Here is a 17287-nt window from a genome sequence, read left to right as displayed (position 1 = left end):
GATTAGCTCAAGTCATTCATTGAAGACATTACAGTTCCTTACAGTAGTCTTCTGGAAGAGGCCCTTAGGACTGTGTATCCATCTCTGGACTTTGAATTGAACAAGTCATGGTATCAGATTGAATAATATTATCATATTGAATTTTAGCTCTATAATTATATAATAAATCTTGGCTGCTCCATGCTTTATCTAAATTACTCTCAAATTTAATAACTGATTTTGAGTCTATCACATACATGGGCAGTGTATTCCAATTACTGCATTTACTATTCTGTTACAAAATGAGTTTTTCCTTTTATCCCACTTTGATCTTTTCTTCACTATTTTCATAGGATGTCCTCTGGTTCTGCCATTTTCCCTTAGTACAAAAATATCTTGGCATACTTCTGGACTGTACACTCCTGTCAGGATCTTAAATGATTCAACCATACTGCCTTGTGCACGTCTAAATGATAGTATGGGTAGTTTCAGTCTCCTCAATTTCTCTTCATAGTTCAGTTCCTTAAGTTTTGGTACCAGTTTGGTCGCCCTCATCTACACTCCTTCTACAGCTAAGTCCTTCAGCAAATATGGAGCCCATACTTGGTTTGCATACTCCAAATGTGGTCTGATTAGTGCCACATGAGACTTGAACATTTCTTCACCCAAGGAGACAAAGGTTCTTCTTATAAGTCCTACAAGTCTATTAGCTTTATCTTTTCTGCAAGATGGTTTAAGAAATATAGCTGTTGATTATTACTCCTATATCCTTTTCTGTGCTTGTTTCTGTCATCTTTTCATTCATATTATATCCATCATTTCTTACACTACAATTTCCAATGTGTGAATTTACACTTATTTGGATGAAACAGCAATAGCCATTGCCTCATACAGTATATGTCCCCTTGAGGAAGCTTCATGTACAGTTTCTACGAGCTATCCTTATAGTAAGACAAAATTTACTAATTTTTCCAGTGCTAGAAATATGTCTAATGTTCCTAAGACTCCTTGTTCAGGGTGTGGTAAGTTGCATTGGAAGCGTGATTGTCCTTTCAAGAATGCTTCATGTCATTTGTGTAAACAGAAGGGGCACCTTAAGAAGATGTGTTACACATCGAAGTCCAAGACTACTCCGTCGAAGGGTAATGTAAACTTTACTGACTGTACCGAGTTGCCCACGGAGTCCTCAATTGATTCCAGTTATGAATATGTATATGTTATTTCAGAGAATGTAAGTGACGAGCCTATCATGGTGGATGTCACCCTAGATTCAGTGCGTGTTCCTATGGAGATGGACACAGGCGCTACTTGTTCTTTAATGCCTCGATGTCAGTATGAGGGTTTTTGGCCTGTGGAATCAGAACGTCCTCCGCTAAATGCATCTCTTACAGTGGTGAATGCGTATGGAGGTACACCTCTAAAGGTATTGGGAGACATAACTGTCTCTGCTAAACTTGAAGATGGTTCCTCAGTAGATGCGACAAAGTTGGTTGTAGTCGAAGGGAAAGGTCCATGTTTAATGGGTAGAGTTCTCATGAGGAGGCTAGGCCTGTTAAAGGAGGCTAATAAACTCTCAGCTGGTTCTGCTATTGCTACGTCTATGTTGCATGATTTTCCTGAACTCTTTTCAGAGGGGTTAGGTTGCTATAAGGAACGTCAGTTCACTATAGAGGTTGATCAGTCGGTCCCACCAAAGTTTTGTAAAGCACGTACTGTTCCGTACACACTCAGAGCTAAGATTGATCAGGAGATTGACAGACTCCTTGAAGAAGGTATTATCTCTCCGGTGACTAATAGTTCTTGGGCCGCACCGGTGGTTCCAGTAGTGAAGACTAATGGTAAGATTCGGTTGTGTGGAGACTATAAACTTACTGTAAATCGAGCTGCTAGACTCGACACTTACCCTATTCCGACCCTTGATGATTTAATCAGTGGATTAAGTGGAGGTAAAGTTTTCTCAAAGTTGGACATGTCTCAGGCATATGCTCAACTATGCCTTGACGAGGATTCTAAGAAGTACACTGTAATTAACACACATCGTGGTCTTTTCCAATATAATAGGTTGAGTTTTGGGATTTCTGCAGCTCCTGGAATTTTCCAACGGGCGATGGAGCAACTCCTGAAAGATTTACCGGGGGTGTTCGTGTATCTCGATGATATTCTAATCACCGGGGCTAGTGAGGTTGAGCACCGAGAACGACTAAGAACAGTCCTAGCAACCCTTCAATCGGCTGGGTTGAGGTTGAGCATTGAGAAGAGTACTTTAGGTGTTCCATGTGTAACATATTTGGGTTACAAGATAGATAAGGAAGGAATACATCCTACAAAGGATAAAGTTCAGGCTATTGCAAATGCACCTGCACCTACTAATGTTTCTCAATTGAGATCCTTTCTAGGGCTACTAAACTTCTACCGAAGGTTTATACCTCAAGCTTCCTCTAAGTTGGCACCTTTAAATAACTTACTAAAAGCTAAAACTCCATGGGTCTGGGGTAAGGAACAAGAATCTGCATTCTCCGCATGTAAGGAGACTCTTTTGAAATCAAAAGCACTGGTGCATTTTGATCCAAAACAACCGTTAGTAGTTGTAGCTGATAGCAGCTCATATGGTATAGGAGCTGTACTATGTCATGTAATTGATGGTGAGGAGAGACCTATCTGTTTTGCCTCTCGCACGCTAACGTCTTCAGAGCGAAACTATGCTCAGCTAGAGAAAGAGGCACTAGCTATTGTCTATGCTTTGCGCAAATTTCACAATTATTTGTGATGTCTACTACAGATTCCACTCCAGTGCCCGCTGATTGGACTAACTTAGTACATTTTCTAGAATCTTCACCCGTAGGTAGTGGAGATATCAAAGAACATACTCGAAAAGACTACTCTATCGAAGGTCATGCGCTTCTATGCCTTCTAAGGCAGAGCTACACCCTTGGGAATGGCCTGATCGCCCATGGCATCGTCTTCACGTTGACTATGCCGTGGGTGGACGTTTATCCTACTTCTGGTACTACAAGTAAGGAAACTATCAAGTGCTTGCGACATTCCTTTTCTAGATTTGGACTTCCGGTGTCAATTGTATCGGACAATGGTCCATGTTTTATATCTCAGGAGTTCAAAGAATTTTGTAATAATTCAGGAATTAGGCACATCACTACAGCAGTATACAAACCTTCTACCAATGGTTTGGCAGAGAAAATGGTACAAACTCTCATGAATGGATAGATTTTTATTTAATTATAGATTAACTCCGCATTCTACGACTGGTGTCTCACCAGCCGAGTTCAGACGCCTCCGCTCGCGTCTGGACCTTTTATGGCCTGCAGATGGTGTGTCTTCTAGAGTATCTAAGAAACAGCAAGCACAAAAGAAAGAACATACTAATGCTCCTCGATTTATACACCTCTCACCTGAATCACCAGTGATGATTCGCAACTATGTTCCTAATGGTTCTAAGTGGATCCCTTCTACAGTTGTAAAACAAACTGGTCCTTTGTCCTATCAGTGTTCAGTGCCTTCTGGTAAGATAGTAAAGAGGCATCAAGACCAAATTATAACTAGAACAATTACTCCACCTGAACAAAGTTCACCAGTGACTACTTCATATTCTTTATATGCGGGTACAATCCTGCACTGGGTTCTAATTTGCCTGTAGATTTTGGTGTTATCTGCATACAAGTATAGTTCACTTCCATTTCTTAACCCCTTCACTCCAGGCCAAAATCTTGCGGGCAGCATTAGCTGCCAGACGTGCAGTGTTGCGTCATAATACTTGCATTATAAAAAATAAAGTCACCGCTGTATTGCTCATTCTCTCTTTCACCCGTGAATTTTGATAACCATGGAAAATATGATGAAGCCAGTTTACAGAGTATGGGGGTCACACAGGTACAACTACAATAAATATAATCAAGACGCCGACATCGGCATCCTCGCGTACCCACTTACTCCTCATGACGCCTATGCAGGCATTATTGTATCGGAGGGGTTAAAACTTCGGTAGATCATTTATATAAAGGATAAACAATAATGGTCTCACCACAGACCCTTCAAGGACGCTGCTTTTCACATCATGCCATTCTGATTTTTGGCTATTCACTACTACACATTGTTTTCTAGACTCCACAAAAGCTCCGATCCACTTCAAACACTTCTCTCCAATTATGTAGCTTCTTATTTTTTCTAGAAGTTTCCTATGTGTTGTTGTCTATGAATGGAAATAGGGTAACATGTGCTCAGTGTTTTCTGTTCAGTTATCATTGCTGAAGCAGTCTGCTTCTATGGCTAGGTCTATTCTATGTTGGTACTGTTTTCAAGCTGGATGGTGTCTTGAATGAAGATGTGGTAATGTAGTCCTTTCTTGTTATGGGAGGGATTTTTCTGTAAGGCGTAAAGGGGAGTTAGGTGGGGTAACGAATTGAGTGGTCACTTTTCTTGAATTCTTGTTTTGTTTAGTTTGTAGGGTTTTCTTGATTGTAGAATACCATGCCAGGGAGGTATCATGAAGTGGTTCTTATGAACTGTTTGTAGACTGATTAGAAAGCCTTTCTACAAACAAAAACCTGCATTTATTATTTATCTCTGTATATTCATTTTCTTGTTGATTTTCACTGTTTGGTCTTTCATGGGCTGAAGGATATACAAATATAAATATGGTCTACAATTCTCAAGACTTGTTCAAAAGAAGCTGGCCACTAAACTCCACTGTTGGACATTTCTCCAATTCATGGTTCCCTGAGCTAAGCAATGTCGCTGAATATTTCTGTGAGGAGGCCTCCACTCTATCTTGTCTTAACCAGTGTTCTAGTTTGTCTTAGTATGATTAGGTGTTCTTCACAGCTGTAATATATATTCCAGTGTTGGTGTGGTGAGATCACTTGTGACAAAGTTAAAATAGTGCAGATGAAAGTATTGCTCCTTGGGGGACTCCTTTGTACAATATCCTAATCCCAGATAGTTGGATGCTTTGGGCTACTCTCCACTCTTCCTGCTACTAAGTTTGTTAGCCATTTCTTTGCTTTCAAGTAGAGAAGAAAAGGTAAAAGGGGCAGATGGAGAGATGATAATGGAAGAGAAGGTAGTAAGAGGAAAATGGGCAGAGTATTTTAGGGAGTTGCTAAATGTGAAGAAGGTTAGGGACGGAAAGGTAGTTGCAGTGGGAAGCGATAAGAAAATGACCGTGATGAGTGAGGAAAATGAAGGAGAAATAAGGAAGGATGAAGTGAAGGCAGTTATTAAGATGATGAGAGCAGGTAAGACATCTGGTCTTGATGGATGTCATGCAGAATGTCTGAAAAAAGGAGGTAGTGATGGTGGACTGGCTGGTGAGGTTATTTAATGTTTGTTTAATTAAGAGAGGGTAGAGTGCCAGAGGACTGGAAGAGTGCCTGTATAGTTCTACTTAACAAGGGTAAAGGGGACAAGTGTGAGTGTAGTAGTTTCAGAGGGATTAGCTTGTTAAGTGTAGTTGGGAAGGCTTATGGCAGGGTTTTGATTGAGAGGATTAGGAGAGGAACAGAGGGAGTAATTGGTGAGGAACAGTGGGTTTAGGACAGGTAGAGGTTGCGTAGATCAGATTTTTGTGGTAAGACATATGTGCGAAAGCCATGTGAAAAGGTAAGGATGTATTTTGGGTTTTTATGGATTTGGAAAAGGCTTTTGACAGGGTAAACAGGAAGGCATTGTAGGAGGTATTGCAGATATATGGGATAGGAGGAAAGCTTTTAGGAGCTGTCAAGAGTTATTACGAGAGTAGTAGAGCCGGTGTCAGGATTTGAAATGGAGAGAATAGGAAGATCTGATGTTAAAGAACAAGAGTACAAGATGTATGGCAACATAACCAGCACTAAAAATGAAAAGGACATTGGAGTCGTCATTGATGACCATCTGACATTCACTGAGCATGTAGCAGAGAAAATCAATAAGGCTAACAACATTCTTGACATTATTAGGAAAAATTTGGTCCACCTTGATATACTCATCCTGAAAGCATTGTCCACTGCATTAGTAAGGCCTTATTTAGAATATGGTAATCAAATCTGGTGTCCTCATCTAGTTAAAGACATGGAGGCTATTGAAAATGTTCAACAAAGAGCCACAAGAATGATACCACAGCTGAAAGGACATGGTTATGAAGAAAAGCTGAAGGAATTAGATCTACCGACACTGGCCTATGGAAGATCAAGAGGAGATCAAATTGAAACTTACAAGATTACCTAGAAGTATGACAATGTATAAGAGGTATTTCTAAAATGAGGGGAAACTACATAACAAGAGGAAATTAAAATATTTTTAAAGAGAGAGGAAAACTAGTAAATACTTGGAATGCCAGGTTACACCGCCATCAGAAGGGTATCCTCCAACACCATAACAGACCAACTGGACCTTGTGAGGAGGGACAGCAGGACTGGCAAGAGCAGTAGATCACTAAAGCTGTGAGGACAGACCTAAGAACTTCTCCAAGTAAACCAAGTGATTTGCCAGTGGGTGATCAATGCAGACAGACAAAGTGTTACAATTTGAATCAAGACTAGATAAAATATGGAAAAGCCAAAAACAGAAGTTTAACTATAGAGCACAAATAACCTCCACCACCACTGTACATGCTGGGAATAACAAGCAATCAGGTTATTGAGCTGGAGTCACAGGCATGAGCCTCTACCAGAACATCATCAGTGTGTATCTGTGAGGAAATATCTATGGAAAATATACTCACTGTATTGTCCTGTCATACGTACACCAATGAAATGGTGTCAGTTTTTGAGTAATAAATACATGTATAAGCAAGAGCGTGCAGCAGCCTCAGGCATCCTATAGATTGCCTGGAGGTCACAATATTGATGGTTCAAGAGTCACTTAAGTCTTAAGAGACTCTTAAGTTAAGACTAAGTAGCCTAAACTACTTCTATTGACACTTGAAAAACTTGGTACAAATTACAGTGAACCAGAATGAACGATTATTATTGTCAGATCTGTATATATTGTATACATAATCATTAAAACGACCTTCGTACTAAGACAAGTGAAGGAACTTAGATGAAAAAAGTGCCTTTTTGTCTTACCACTAAGTGACTAACATAATACCCTGAAGTATTTGTACTATTCTTTTTTTCTAATTATTACCAAACACATCAGACTAAATAAAGGTATTAACATACCCATTTTCACCTTCACTTGGAAGAACAAATAGATAAACTTGTCTTATCTAAATTATCACCTTATTTTTCTCAATGACCAAGTTAAGATTAAAGTAGGACTACTTGTTTGTGCATGTTACGTTTCAGTTCATAAGTGTTATTAGACAAACAGCCGCATATTGTGCTTATGCAAAAATAATTTCTAATAACAACTATGAAATACACTACCAATACTACACTTTTGAATTATAATTTACCTTCTCCTGCCATTCTTCTTCAACTCGATATTACAACTGAGACCGATTGCGTTAGATGTTATTTTAAAATCAAGCAAAGTAAATCCGCTAGATTTATTCGCTGCTACCATTTGAATGAAAAGTAAATATCCTACCCTGAGATTCAGTATTTACCTTGCCATCTTTTATACAAAATTGTCTATTTGATATTTATAATCCAAAATTATTACATAATATATATTGAAAAACTTTACAATTCCATAATATAAAATTACCTGTCTCCCAGCAGTTTTTCCAATGAGAATGTGTGCAGTAATTTTGACGTCAGCAATCAGTTGTGGGTCGTCTGCAAACAATGACGACACACCCATGAGTAACTGCGCTGCAATTTCATCTGTGCAATTGAGTGATTGACCCGCACGTAGTCAATGAAAATTAATTCTACTCTATTCTATATACCCAGCTGTTACATATAGGGATTTAACTATGCTTGTGTGCTCCGTCATTGTAAAATTTAGAGTTGTCTATGTTGTAAGCTTGGACTGTTTCGTCTTCTTATTCTAAAAATAAACGCAGCCATACTTTAAAAAATACCATTGTTTTATACCTCAATATTTTTTCATTCAATACATCCTCACTATTTTTCCACAACCTTCTTAGTTCTAAATGATAAACAAATTAAATGGGATAGATAATGAGGCGTAGGTTGGAGAGGAGAGGGATGTTCAGTAAAGTTTGAAAATGAAGAGCAAGACATGGAGCAGATGACCTTGCCAAACCTTTCTAGTTCATTTCTATTATGAGTATGGATTTTTTCCTGCTTTGTTATCTATGTATTTGAGGATATGGCCTTGCTTTGACTTTGATATTATTGGTGACGATTTGGGAGTTATTGAGAAACTATATATATATATATATATATATATATATATATATATATATATATATATTATATATATATATATATATATATATAAACATTATATATATGTATACACACACACACACACACTCGGTGGCGCAGTTGGTAGAACGATGAACTACTAGCATGGTGGTGCGCGTAGTGCTTGGTTCGAATCCTGCCCAGGGCCGAAATTATTTCGGTACAGCTGTGATTCGGGTCGTTACTCTGACTCTCGTGGGCGGGGAGTTGGGGGTGTGTGTGTGTGTAAGGTCATAGCATTACCCATAGATCGGACCTACGAGCTCTGAGCTCTCTTCCAGGAGGGAAATAGCTGTCGATCACGAGTCCAACACGTGATCCAAAGACCAAGTGAATACACACACACACACACACACACACACACACACACTTCAACGAACGGACGGCTTAGAAGACGTTCTGAAGAAAATTGAAGTTTCGTGGATCCCAACGCAGAGAAGTGCCTATTGTATTTACAGGGTGGGGGGAAATTGCTCGTGGGGTAGTAGGAAAGAGGAGAAGGGGAGGGATTGTTGAGGGAAATGGAAGGAAATGAGGAAGGAGAGGACTTGGCCCAGGCAGACAGGCGAAAGGTAAACAAACGGCCCCCCGACCAGCTGAGCGACGATGAAATGTCTAATAAAAATGTAAAGATTAGAAGTATAGATAAGAGCAATACAGTAGAAAGTGATGAGAATATTTTCCAGGGATTTAAAGAGGGTGGGGGGGACACAACCCCCCCCCCCCCCGACTGACAAGACTAGAAGAGAAGGTCGATAAGATGATCGAGGACTTGGAGCGTAGGTTCGGTCATGTTAACAACATTATACGGAGGGTTGAAAAATGGGAAGAACTAGAGAAGGCGAACAAAAACTTAACTAAGGAAATTGATAAAATAAGAGAATTCTTTCAAAAAGAAAACTGGGAAGAAATATACAAAGAAGAAACAACAGTGGAAGAGAAATGGAATATTTTGACAAAAATTTACAAAAAAGGAGTGGAAAAGTATGTCCCAAGACAAAAACAAGAAAAAGAATATGTAAAATGCTGGTACAACAAAAGTTGTAGGGAGTTAAAAGACAAAAGAGACAAAGCCTGGACCAGATGGAAAAAAGACAGAAGACCTGAAAAATGGAAAATATACACCTGTTATAGAAATGAATATGTACAAACGTGCAGAGAGGAAAAGAGAAAATATGAAAAAGATGTCATAGAAAAATGTAAAGATCAACCAAAACTATTCTACAGATTTGTAAACAATAAACTGAAAAACAAACAAGACTTGGAGAAATTAAGACAAGAGGGAGTTGAATACACAGAGGAAATTGAAATGGTGGAAATTATGAACAAACATTTTAAATCAGTGTTTACAAGGGAGAACATACAACCTGAAGAGAACGAATGGAAAGAGAAAGTCTCCCTTGATGTAAAAAAAATCGCATGGACCAGATGAAATAGCAAACTGGATTCTGAAAGAATGCAGGAATGAACTGGCAGACAAAATACATAGCATACTAAATAGTTCCTTGAAAGAAGGAAAAGTTCCAGAAGATTGAAAAAAAGCAAATATAGTACCTATATATAAAGGAGGAAATAAAGAAGAACCTACCAACTATAGACCAGTCTCTCTAACAAGTACAATAGCAAAAATTTGTGAAAGAATTATCAAAAGTAGATGGGTAAAATATTTAGAAAAAAAAAGTGTTAAATCCAAGGCAATTTGGATTCAGACAAGGACGATCATGCGTCACCAATTTAATATGTTTCTATTCAAAGCTAATTGATATAATACAAGAAAGAGATGGATGGGCGGACTGTGCATTTTTAGACCTAAAGAAAGCTTTTGACAAAGTACCACATAAGAAGTTGCTTAAGAAATTAGAAACTGAAGGAGGAATACAGGACAAACTACTAAATTGGATGGAAGACTTTTTGCAAGAAAGAAAAATGAGAGTAGTGATAAGAAACCAGCACTCAAAATGGGATGAAGTAATAAGCGGTGTTCCGCAGGGAACAGTTCTGGCCCCAATAATGTTTGCTATATATATTAATGATATGGATGAAGGAATTGAAAGCTATATGAGCTTCTTTGCAGATGATGCAAAACTACTGAAAAGAGTGAAAACTGAAGAAGATTGTGAATCACTACAGAGAGATCTAAATAAAGTACAAGAATGGAGTAGGAAGTGGGAGATGGAGTTCAATACAAAAAAGTGTAGTATAATGGAATTTGGAAAAAGCAAAAACAGAATAACAAAAGCATATAAATTGGGAGAAGAAGGAATAAAAAAAGTAGAAAATGAGAAGGACCTGGGAGTCATTGTTATGAATAATATGTCACCTGAGAAACATATAAATAAGATTTTTGGAGAAACTTATAATCTAATAAGAACAATCAAAGTTGCATTTACATACCTGGATGAAGAAATGGTGAAGAAAATCCTAATCACCCTGATAAGACCAAGATTGGAATATGCAGCAACGATATGGTCACCAAGTACAAAAAAATGTATAAAAAAAACTTGAAAGAATACAAAGAGCAATTACAAAATTGGCACCAACACTCTAAAAACTATCATATGAAGAGAGACTAGAAAAACTTGAACTACAGACACTAGAGCAAAGAAGAGAGAGAGGAGATTTGATAGCTATTTACAGAATCATGAAAGGCATAGAAATTACTGATAGAGAGAATCTGATAAAATGGGATGACAGAAATACTAGAGGACACGGAAAGAAAATAAAAAAAGACAGCTATAGAAGAGATTTGAAAAAGAACAGCTTTCCTCACAGAGTAATAGACAGTTGGAACAAGTTAGATGAGAAAGTGGTGTGTGCAAAAACAATTTATGAATTTAAAAATAGTTTAGATAAAATGAGATATGAAGACGGGACCCCACGAGCATAGCTCCCCTTCCCGTAAAATACAACTAGGTAAATACACACACACACACACACACACACACACACACACACACACACACACACACACACACACACACACACACACTTTCAACGAACGGACGGCTTGACGAACGCTCTGAAGAAAAGTGCAGATTGAGGATACCAACGCAAAGAGAAGTGCCTTTTTGTATTTGCAGGGGGGGGGGGGAATTGCTCGTGAGGTAGTGGGAAAGTAAGGAAAGAGGAGAGGGGGAGGGATTACTGGGGAAATGGAAGGTAATGAGGATGTGGAGGACTTGGCCCAGGCAGACGGGCGGAAGGTCAACATGAAACGACCACCGGATGACGAAATGGCAAATAAAAATGTAAAGATTAGAAGTATAGAGAGGAGAAATACAGTAGAAAGTGACGAGAATATGTTCCAGGGATTTAAAGAGGGTGGGGGGGACACAACCCCCCCCAGACTGATAAGACTAGAGGAGAGAGTTGATAAGGTGATCGAGGACTTGGAACGTAAGTTAGGTAATGTAGGCTCCATTCTCCAAAGAATTGAAAGATTGGAACAACTAGAGAAGGCTAACAGAAACTTAACTGAAGAAGTAGAGGACCTAAAAAGACAGTTAGGAAATGTAAAGGAGGAGAATGAGAAATTGAAGAAGAATAGTAATGAAAACAGTGAGAAAATAGCTACAGAAGCTAAAAATTGGAGAATAACTCAAGAAGGGAATAAGGTTTCATTCACTGACATAGTCAAACAGCAATTGAAAGAACATAATGAAGACTCAGTTATTAAAGTGATGAGACAGAAGGAGAATATAGTAAGAGAATTAGCTGACAAAAAGAAATGTATAATTATATTAGGAATGGAAGAGAAACATAACCCAGATAGAACCGCAAGAATCAAGGAGGAAAATGAAAGGGTAAGCAGTTTATTAAAATTAGTCCAGGAAGATGAACCAGAAATTATAAAGGAAATTGAGGAAAAATTCAGACTCGGAAAATATAGTACAGATAAGACCAGACCAATTAAGATTAAATTCAGGTCACAAACAACGGCAGAGAAAATTCTATCCAAGACAGGGAAACTAGCAACAAATGATCAATATAAAAAGGTATGGATAAAAAGAGAAATGAATAAGGAGGAAAGAGAGGCAGAAAAGCAGAAAAGAATTGAAGCTAAGGCAAAAAACGAGGAAAGAACGGAGTCAGAGAAAGAGAGATTCTATTGGAGAGTAGTGAACATGAAAATAAAGCAGTTCGACATACTAAAGAAAAACATAAGGGAAACAGAGAACACAATGGAAGTGGCAGAAAACTAAGAGTGTCTTACACAAATATAGATGGATTGATAACAGGATTGAATGAACTGAATGATTATTTGAAAGAAAAAGAACCGGACATAATGGGAATTGTAGAAACAAAATTAAAAGGCCCACTACCACCCAACAGTGTAGGACATGATACATACAATTATTGGATTAGAAACAGAGAGAAAAAACAAGGGGGTGGAGTTATGTTCCTGACAAAGAAGGATATAAACGTGAAAGGTGTCATATATGGAAAGAATACAGTAGAGATGATTATGATAGAAGTGGAAGACCGAGATAAGAAGAGCAGAAAATTTGTGATCAACTATGTGCCTCCGAAAACAGCCTCATGGGAGGAGAATGAACATAAAAGTATGTTAGAGGACACAAAGATAGCATTAACTAAAATAATGGAAGACGGAGGAAGAATAGTTATGATGGGCGACTTTAATTGCAAAGAAATCTGCTGGGAAGAAATGACAGTAAAGAGTGGTGATGACTCATGGGGAAATGCTCTACTTGAGATGATTACTGACCATTCAATGACACAATGGATACAAGAGAACACTAGGTATAGAAATGAAGAAGAACCATCGAGGCTAGACTTAATAATTACATCTGAACCTAGAATAGTGGACAAGATTGAATATAAAACACCAATAGGTAAAAGTGACCACATATTGATTGAACTGGAACTTAATGAAGAAAAATATATGAAAAGAAATGAACAATATAGAAAAGGAAGAATGATGTATGAAAAAACAAACTTTGATAAAATAAGAGAATTCTTCCAACAAGAAAACTGGGAAGAAATATACAAAGAAGAAACATCAGTGGAAGAGAAATGGAATATTTTGACAAAAATTTACAAAGAAGGAGTGGAAAAGTATGTCCCAAGACAAAAACAAGAAAAAGAATATGTAAAATGCTGGTACAACAAAAGTTGTAGGGAGTTAAAAGACAAAAGAGACAAAGCCTGGACCGGATGGAAAAAAGACAGAAGACCTGAAAAATGGAAAATATATACTGGTTATAGAAATGAATATGTACAAAAGTGCAGAGAGGAAAAAAGAAAATATGAAAAAGATGTTATAGAAAAGTGTAAAGATCAACCAAAACTATTCTACAGATTTGTAAACAATAAACTGAAAAACAAACAAGACTTGGAGAAATTAAGACAAGGGGGAGTTGAATACACTGAGGAAATGGAAATGGCAGAAATTATGAACAAACATTTTAAATCAGTGTTTACAAGGGAAAATATACAACCTGAAGAGATTGAGTGGAAGGAAAAAGTCCCCCCTATGGAAGAAATAGAAGTAACGAAGAATGAAATATTGACACACTTGGGTAATTTTGATGTCAGAAAATCGCATGGGCCAGATGAAATAGCAAACTGGATTCTGAAAGAATGTAGGAATGAACTGGCAGACAAAATACATAGCATAATAAGCAGTTCCTTAAAAGAAGGAAAAGTTCCAGAAGATTGGAAAAAAGCAAATATAGTACCTATATATAAAGGAGGAAATAAAGAAGAACCTACCAACTATAGACCAGTCTCTCTAACAAGTACAATAGCAAAAATATGTGAAAGAATTATCAAAAGTAGATGGGTAAAATACTTGGAAAAAAACAACGTACTAAATCCAAGGCAATTTGGATTCAGACAAGGACGATCATGCGTCACCAATTTAATATGTTTCTATTCAAGGCTAATAGATATAATACAAGAAAGAGATGGATGGGCTGATTGTGCATTTCTAGACCTAAAAAAAGCTTTTGACAAAGTACCACATAAGAAGTTGCTTAAGAAATTAGAATATGAAGGAGGAATACAAGGTAAATTGCTAAATTGGATGGAAGACTTTTTGCAAGAAAGAAAAATGCGAGTAGTGATAAGAGATCAGCACTCAAAATGGAATGAAGTAATAAGCGGTGTCCCGCAGGGAACAGTTCTGGCCCCAATAATGTTTGCTATATATATTAATGATATGGATGAAGGAATTGAAAGCTATATGAGCTTCTTTGCAGATGATGCAAAATTACTGAAAAGAGTGAAAACTGAAGAAGATTGTGAATCACTACAGAGAGATCTAAATAAAGTACAAGAATGGAGTAGGAAGTGGGAGATGGAGTTCAATACAAAAAAGTGTAGTATAATGGAATTTGGAAAAAGCAAAAACAGAATAACAGGATCATATAATTTGGGAGAAGAAGGAATAAAAAGAGTAGAAAATGAGAGGGACCTGGGAGTCATTGTTATGAATAATATGTCACCTGAGAAACATATAAATAAGATTTTTGGAGAAACTTATAATTTAATAAGAACAATCAAAGTGGCATTTACATACCTGGATGAAGAAATGGTGAGGAAAATCCTAGTCACCCTGATAAGACCAAGATTGGAATATGCAGCAACGATATGGTCACCAAGTACAAAAAAATGTATAAAAAAACTTGAAAGAATACAAAGAGCAATTACTAAACTGGCACCAACACTCTCAAAACTATCATATGAAGAGAGACTAGCAAAACTTAAACTACAGACACTAGAGCAAAGAAGAGAGAGAGGAGATTTGATAGCTATTTACAGAATCATGAAAGGCATAGAAATTACTGATAGAGAGAATCTGATAAAATGGGATGACAGAAATACAAGAGGACACGGAAAGAAAATAAAAAAAGACAACTATAGAAGAGATTTGAAAAAGAACAGCTTTCCTCACAGAGCAATAGACAGTTGGAACAAGTTAGATGAGAAAGTGGTGTGTGCAAAAACAATACATGAATTTAAAAATAGTTTAGATAAAATGAGATATGAAGACGGGACCTCACGAGCATAACTCCCCTTCCCGTAAATTACAACTAGGTAAATACAAATAGGTAAATACACACAGACACACATATATATACATATATATATATATATATATATATATATATATATATATATATATATATATATATATATATATATATATATATATATATATATATATATATATATTAATGGGAACGGTGAACGGACAAAACCCCAATCGGTAGGTTCGGTTATATGATTATGTCACCCCCCCCCCCCTTTTTTTCTTATTGGGGTTTTGTCTGTTATGCAGGTGGTTGGGGGGTTTTGTTTTGTGTTCCATGGGACCATGTGATTCACCATTGTCCTGGATCACGTGTCGGACTCGTGATCGACAGCTATTACCCTTTCGAATGAGAGGTCAGAGCTTATAGTTGACTGATCTGCGAGTAATGTTGTGACCTCACACACCCAACGCCCCGCCCACGAGAGTTGGAGTAACGGCTCGCAGCGCTCTGATTGAATGGAAGGCCCTTTCTTGCTTGTACTTGTAGTCGTTCTTCTTTTTCTGGTCCCACTCCACCAATGGTGCTCCGCAGGACCTTCGCATCAATAAAGATCTACTTCAACTTTATAATCTGTATTCCACTCTGATGGTGAGGTCTTCCATATCGTAACATTCAGAGAACAGGAACGTCTTGAGTTTATCCTTGAAACCTTGGATGCTGACAATACGTCGTAGATCGAGTGGAAGACTATTATACAATATTGGGGAGGCTGGCTTAAAAGTGTGAAAACCAACACATTTTTAACCTTCACTCTAAACCTCTCTAAGACTCTTGATAAACCCAATGCATATATACTAAACAAAATTGGCCCTAAAAAACTCCCTTGGAGTACGTTCACCTCTGTGTAGTCTCAAATGATGAAAAGGAGTCAACGATGTGTACGCAATATTTTCTGTTCATTAAGTAGTTTTTCAAATATATCTAAGCATCATCTACAATTCCAGTATATTCCAAATCATCTAAAAGAACTTCATGGACCATAGTATCAAAATCAGAGCTAAGATCTAACAAAACTAAAACTGCACATTTACATACATACATATACCAAGGCTTTTCCCCCTTACTAGGGAGGTAGCCAAAAAGGAAAAGGCATAAAATCATTCCCACCCAGTCCATCCCCGAAAACACTCCACACCCCTCCACCCTCCCTCCCATCTTAGCACCTCCTAGATGACGGGTCATCACTGCACCTTGTCCACTGCCCTGGGTCAGAAGCAGTGTCGCAAGACACAGCAAGGCCGCTTCATTAAATCGGCGACCCCCCTCTCCGTCCCCCCATATAAAGGAGAGGACGGGGAGAAATCCCTTCGGGCTGCGTCAAAATTTTGCTCACACACACTACCCCACCCCCCATCGCCCCGTCCATTCCACCTCATGCATCATAACATCTTCCATATACAACCATTCTCCATTCACCCCTGCCTTCTGTCCTCTCCCTTCCTTCCTCAACAGACATTCCCCTCTTCCCCAAAGCCCCCTTCACCCCATCCATCCATCTCATCCTAGGACGTCCCCTCATGTTCACTCCCTCCACATCTGCCTCCTTTACTAGTCTTTCTTCACTCATTCTTTCCATGTGTCCAAACCATCCTAATACTCTTTCATCAACCCTATCTCCCAGCTCCCTTTCCACCCCTGTTCTCCTCCTCACCTCCTTATTTCTCACTCTATCTAGCCTAGTAACCCCCATCATACTTCTCAGACACCTCATCTCAAACACATTCAAGCTCCTTCTCTCTTCCTCTCTTATGTTCCATGTTTCTCTTAGCATCCATTCCCAAATTTCCATTCCTCATCACACTTTTTAATCCACCAAGGCATTTACTCACTTCTCTCAATCTACATTCTACCTCCACCTTTACTCCACCTTTTCCTGCCACATTTGCACCCAAATATCTAAAACTATCCACTTCCTCCAGTTGCTCTCCCTTAATGCTC

General features: G+C 38.1%; 1 protein-coding gene across 3 annotated transcripts in view; it reads right to left on the bottom strand.

Annotated features, from left to right (window-relative positions):
• Positions 1-7472, bottom strand: part of LOC143028145 (cytoplasmic aconitate hydratase-like) — a 74481-nt gene extending 67009 nt beyond the window's left edge. The window contains exon 1 of one of the 3 annotated variants that reach the window (XM_076189825.1): positions 7370-7472. In XM_076189825.1, the coding sequence (XP_076045940.1) occupies positions 7370-7382 (13 nt within the window). In that variant the 5' untranslated portion in view covers positions 7383-7472. Of the gene's footprint in view, positions 1-7133; positions 7157-7369 lie in introns of those variants that run through there. The other 2 variants (XM_076189827.1, XM_076189826.1) reach the window with 2 other exon arrangements.
• Between the last annotated feature and the right edge of the window lie 9815 nt (positions 7473-17287).

Source organism: Oratosquilla oratoria, chromosome 9, assembly GCF_046742065.1.
Source record: "Oratosquilla oratoria isolate Oo_2021 chromosome 9, ASM4674206v1, whole genome shotgun sequence".
NCBI lineage: Eukaryota > Metazoa > Arthropoda > Malacostraca > Stomatopoda > Squillidae > Oratosquilla > Oratosquilla oratoria.
This window is presented reverse-complemented; position numbering and strand designations above follow the sequence as displayed.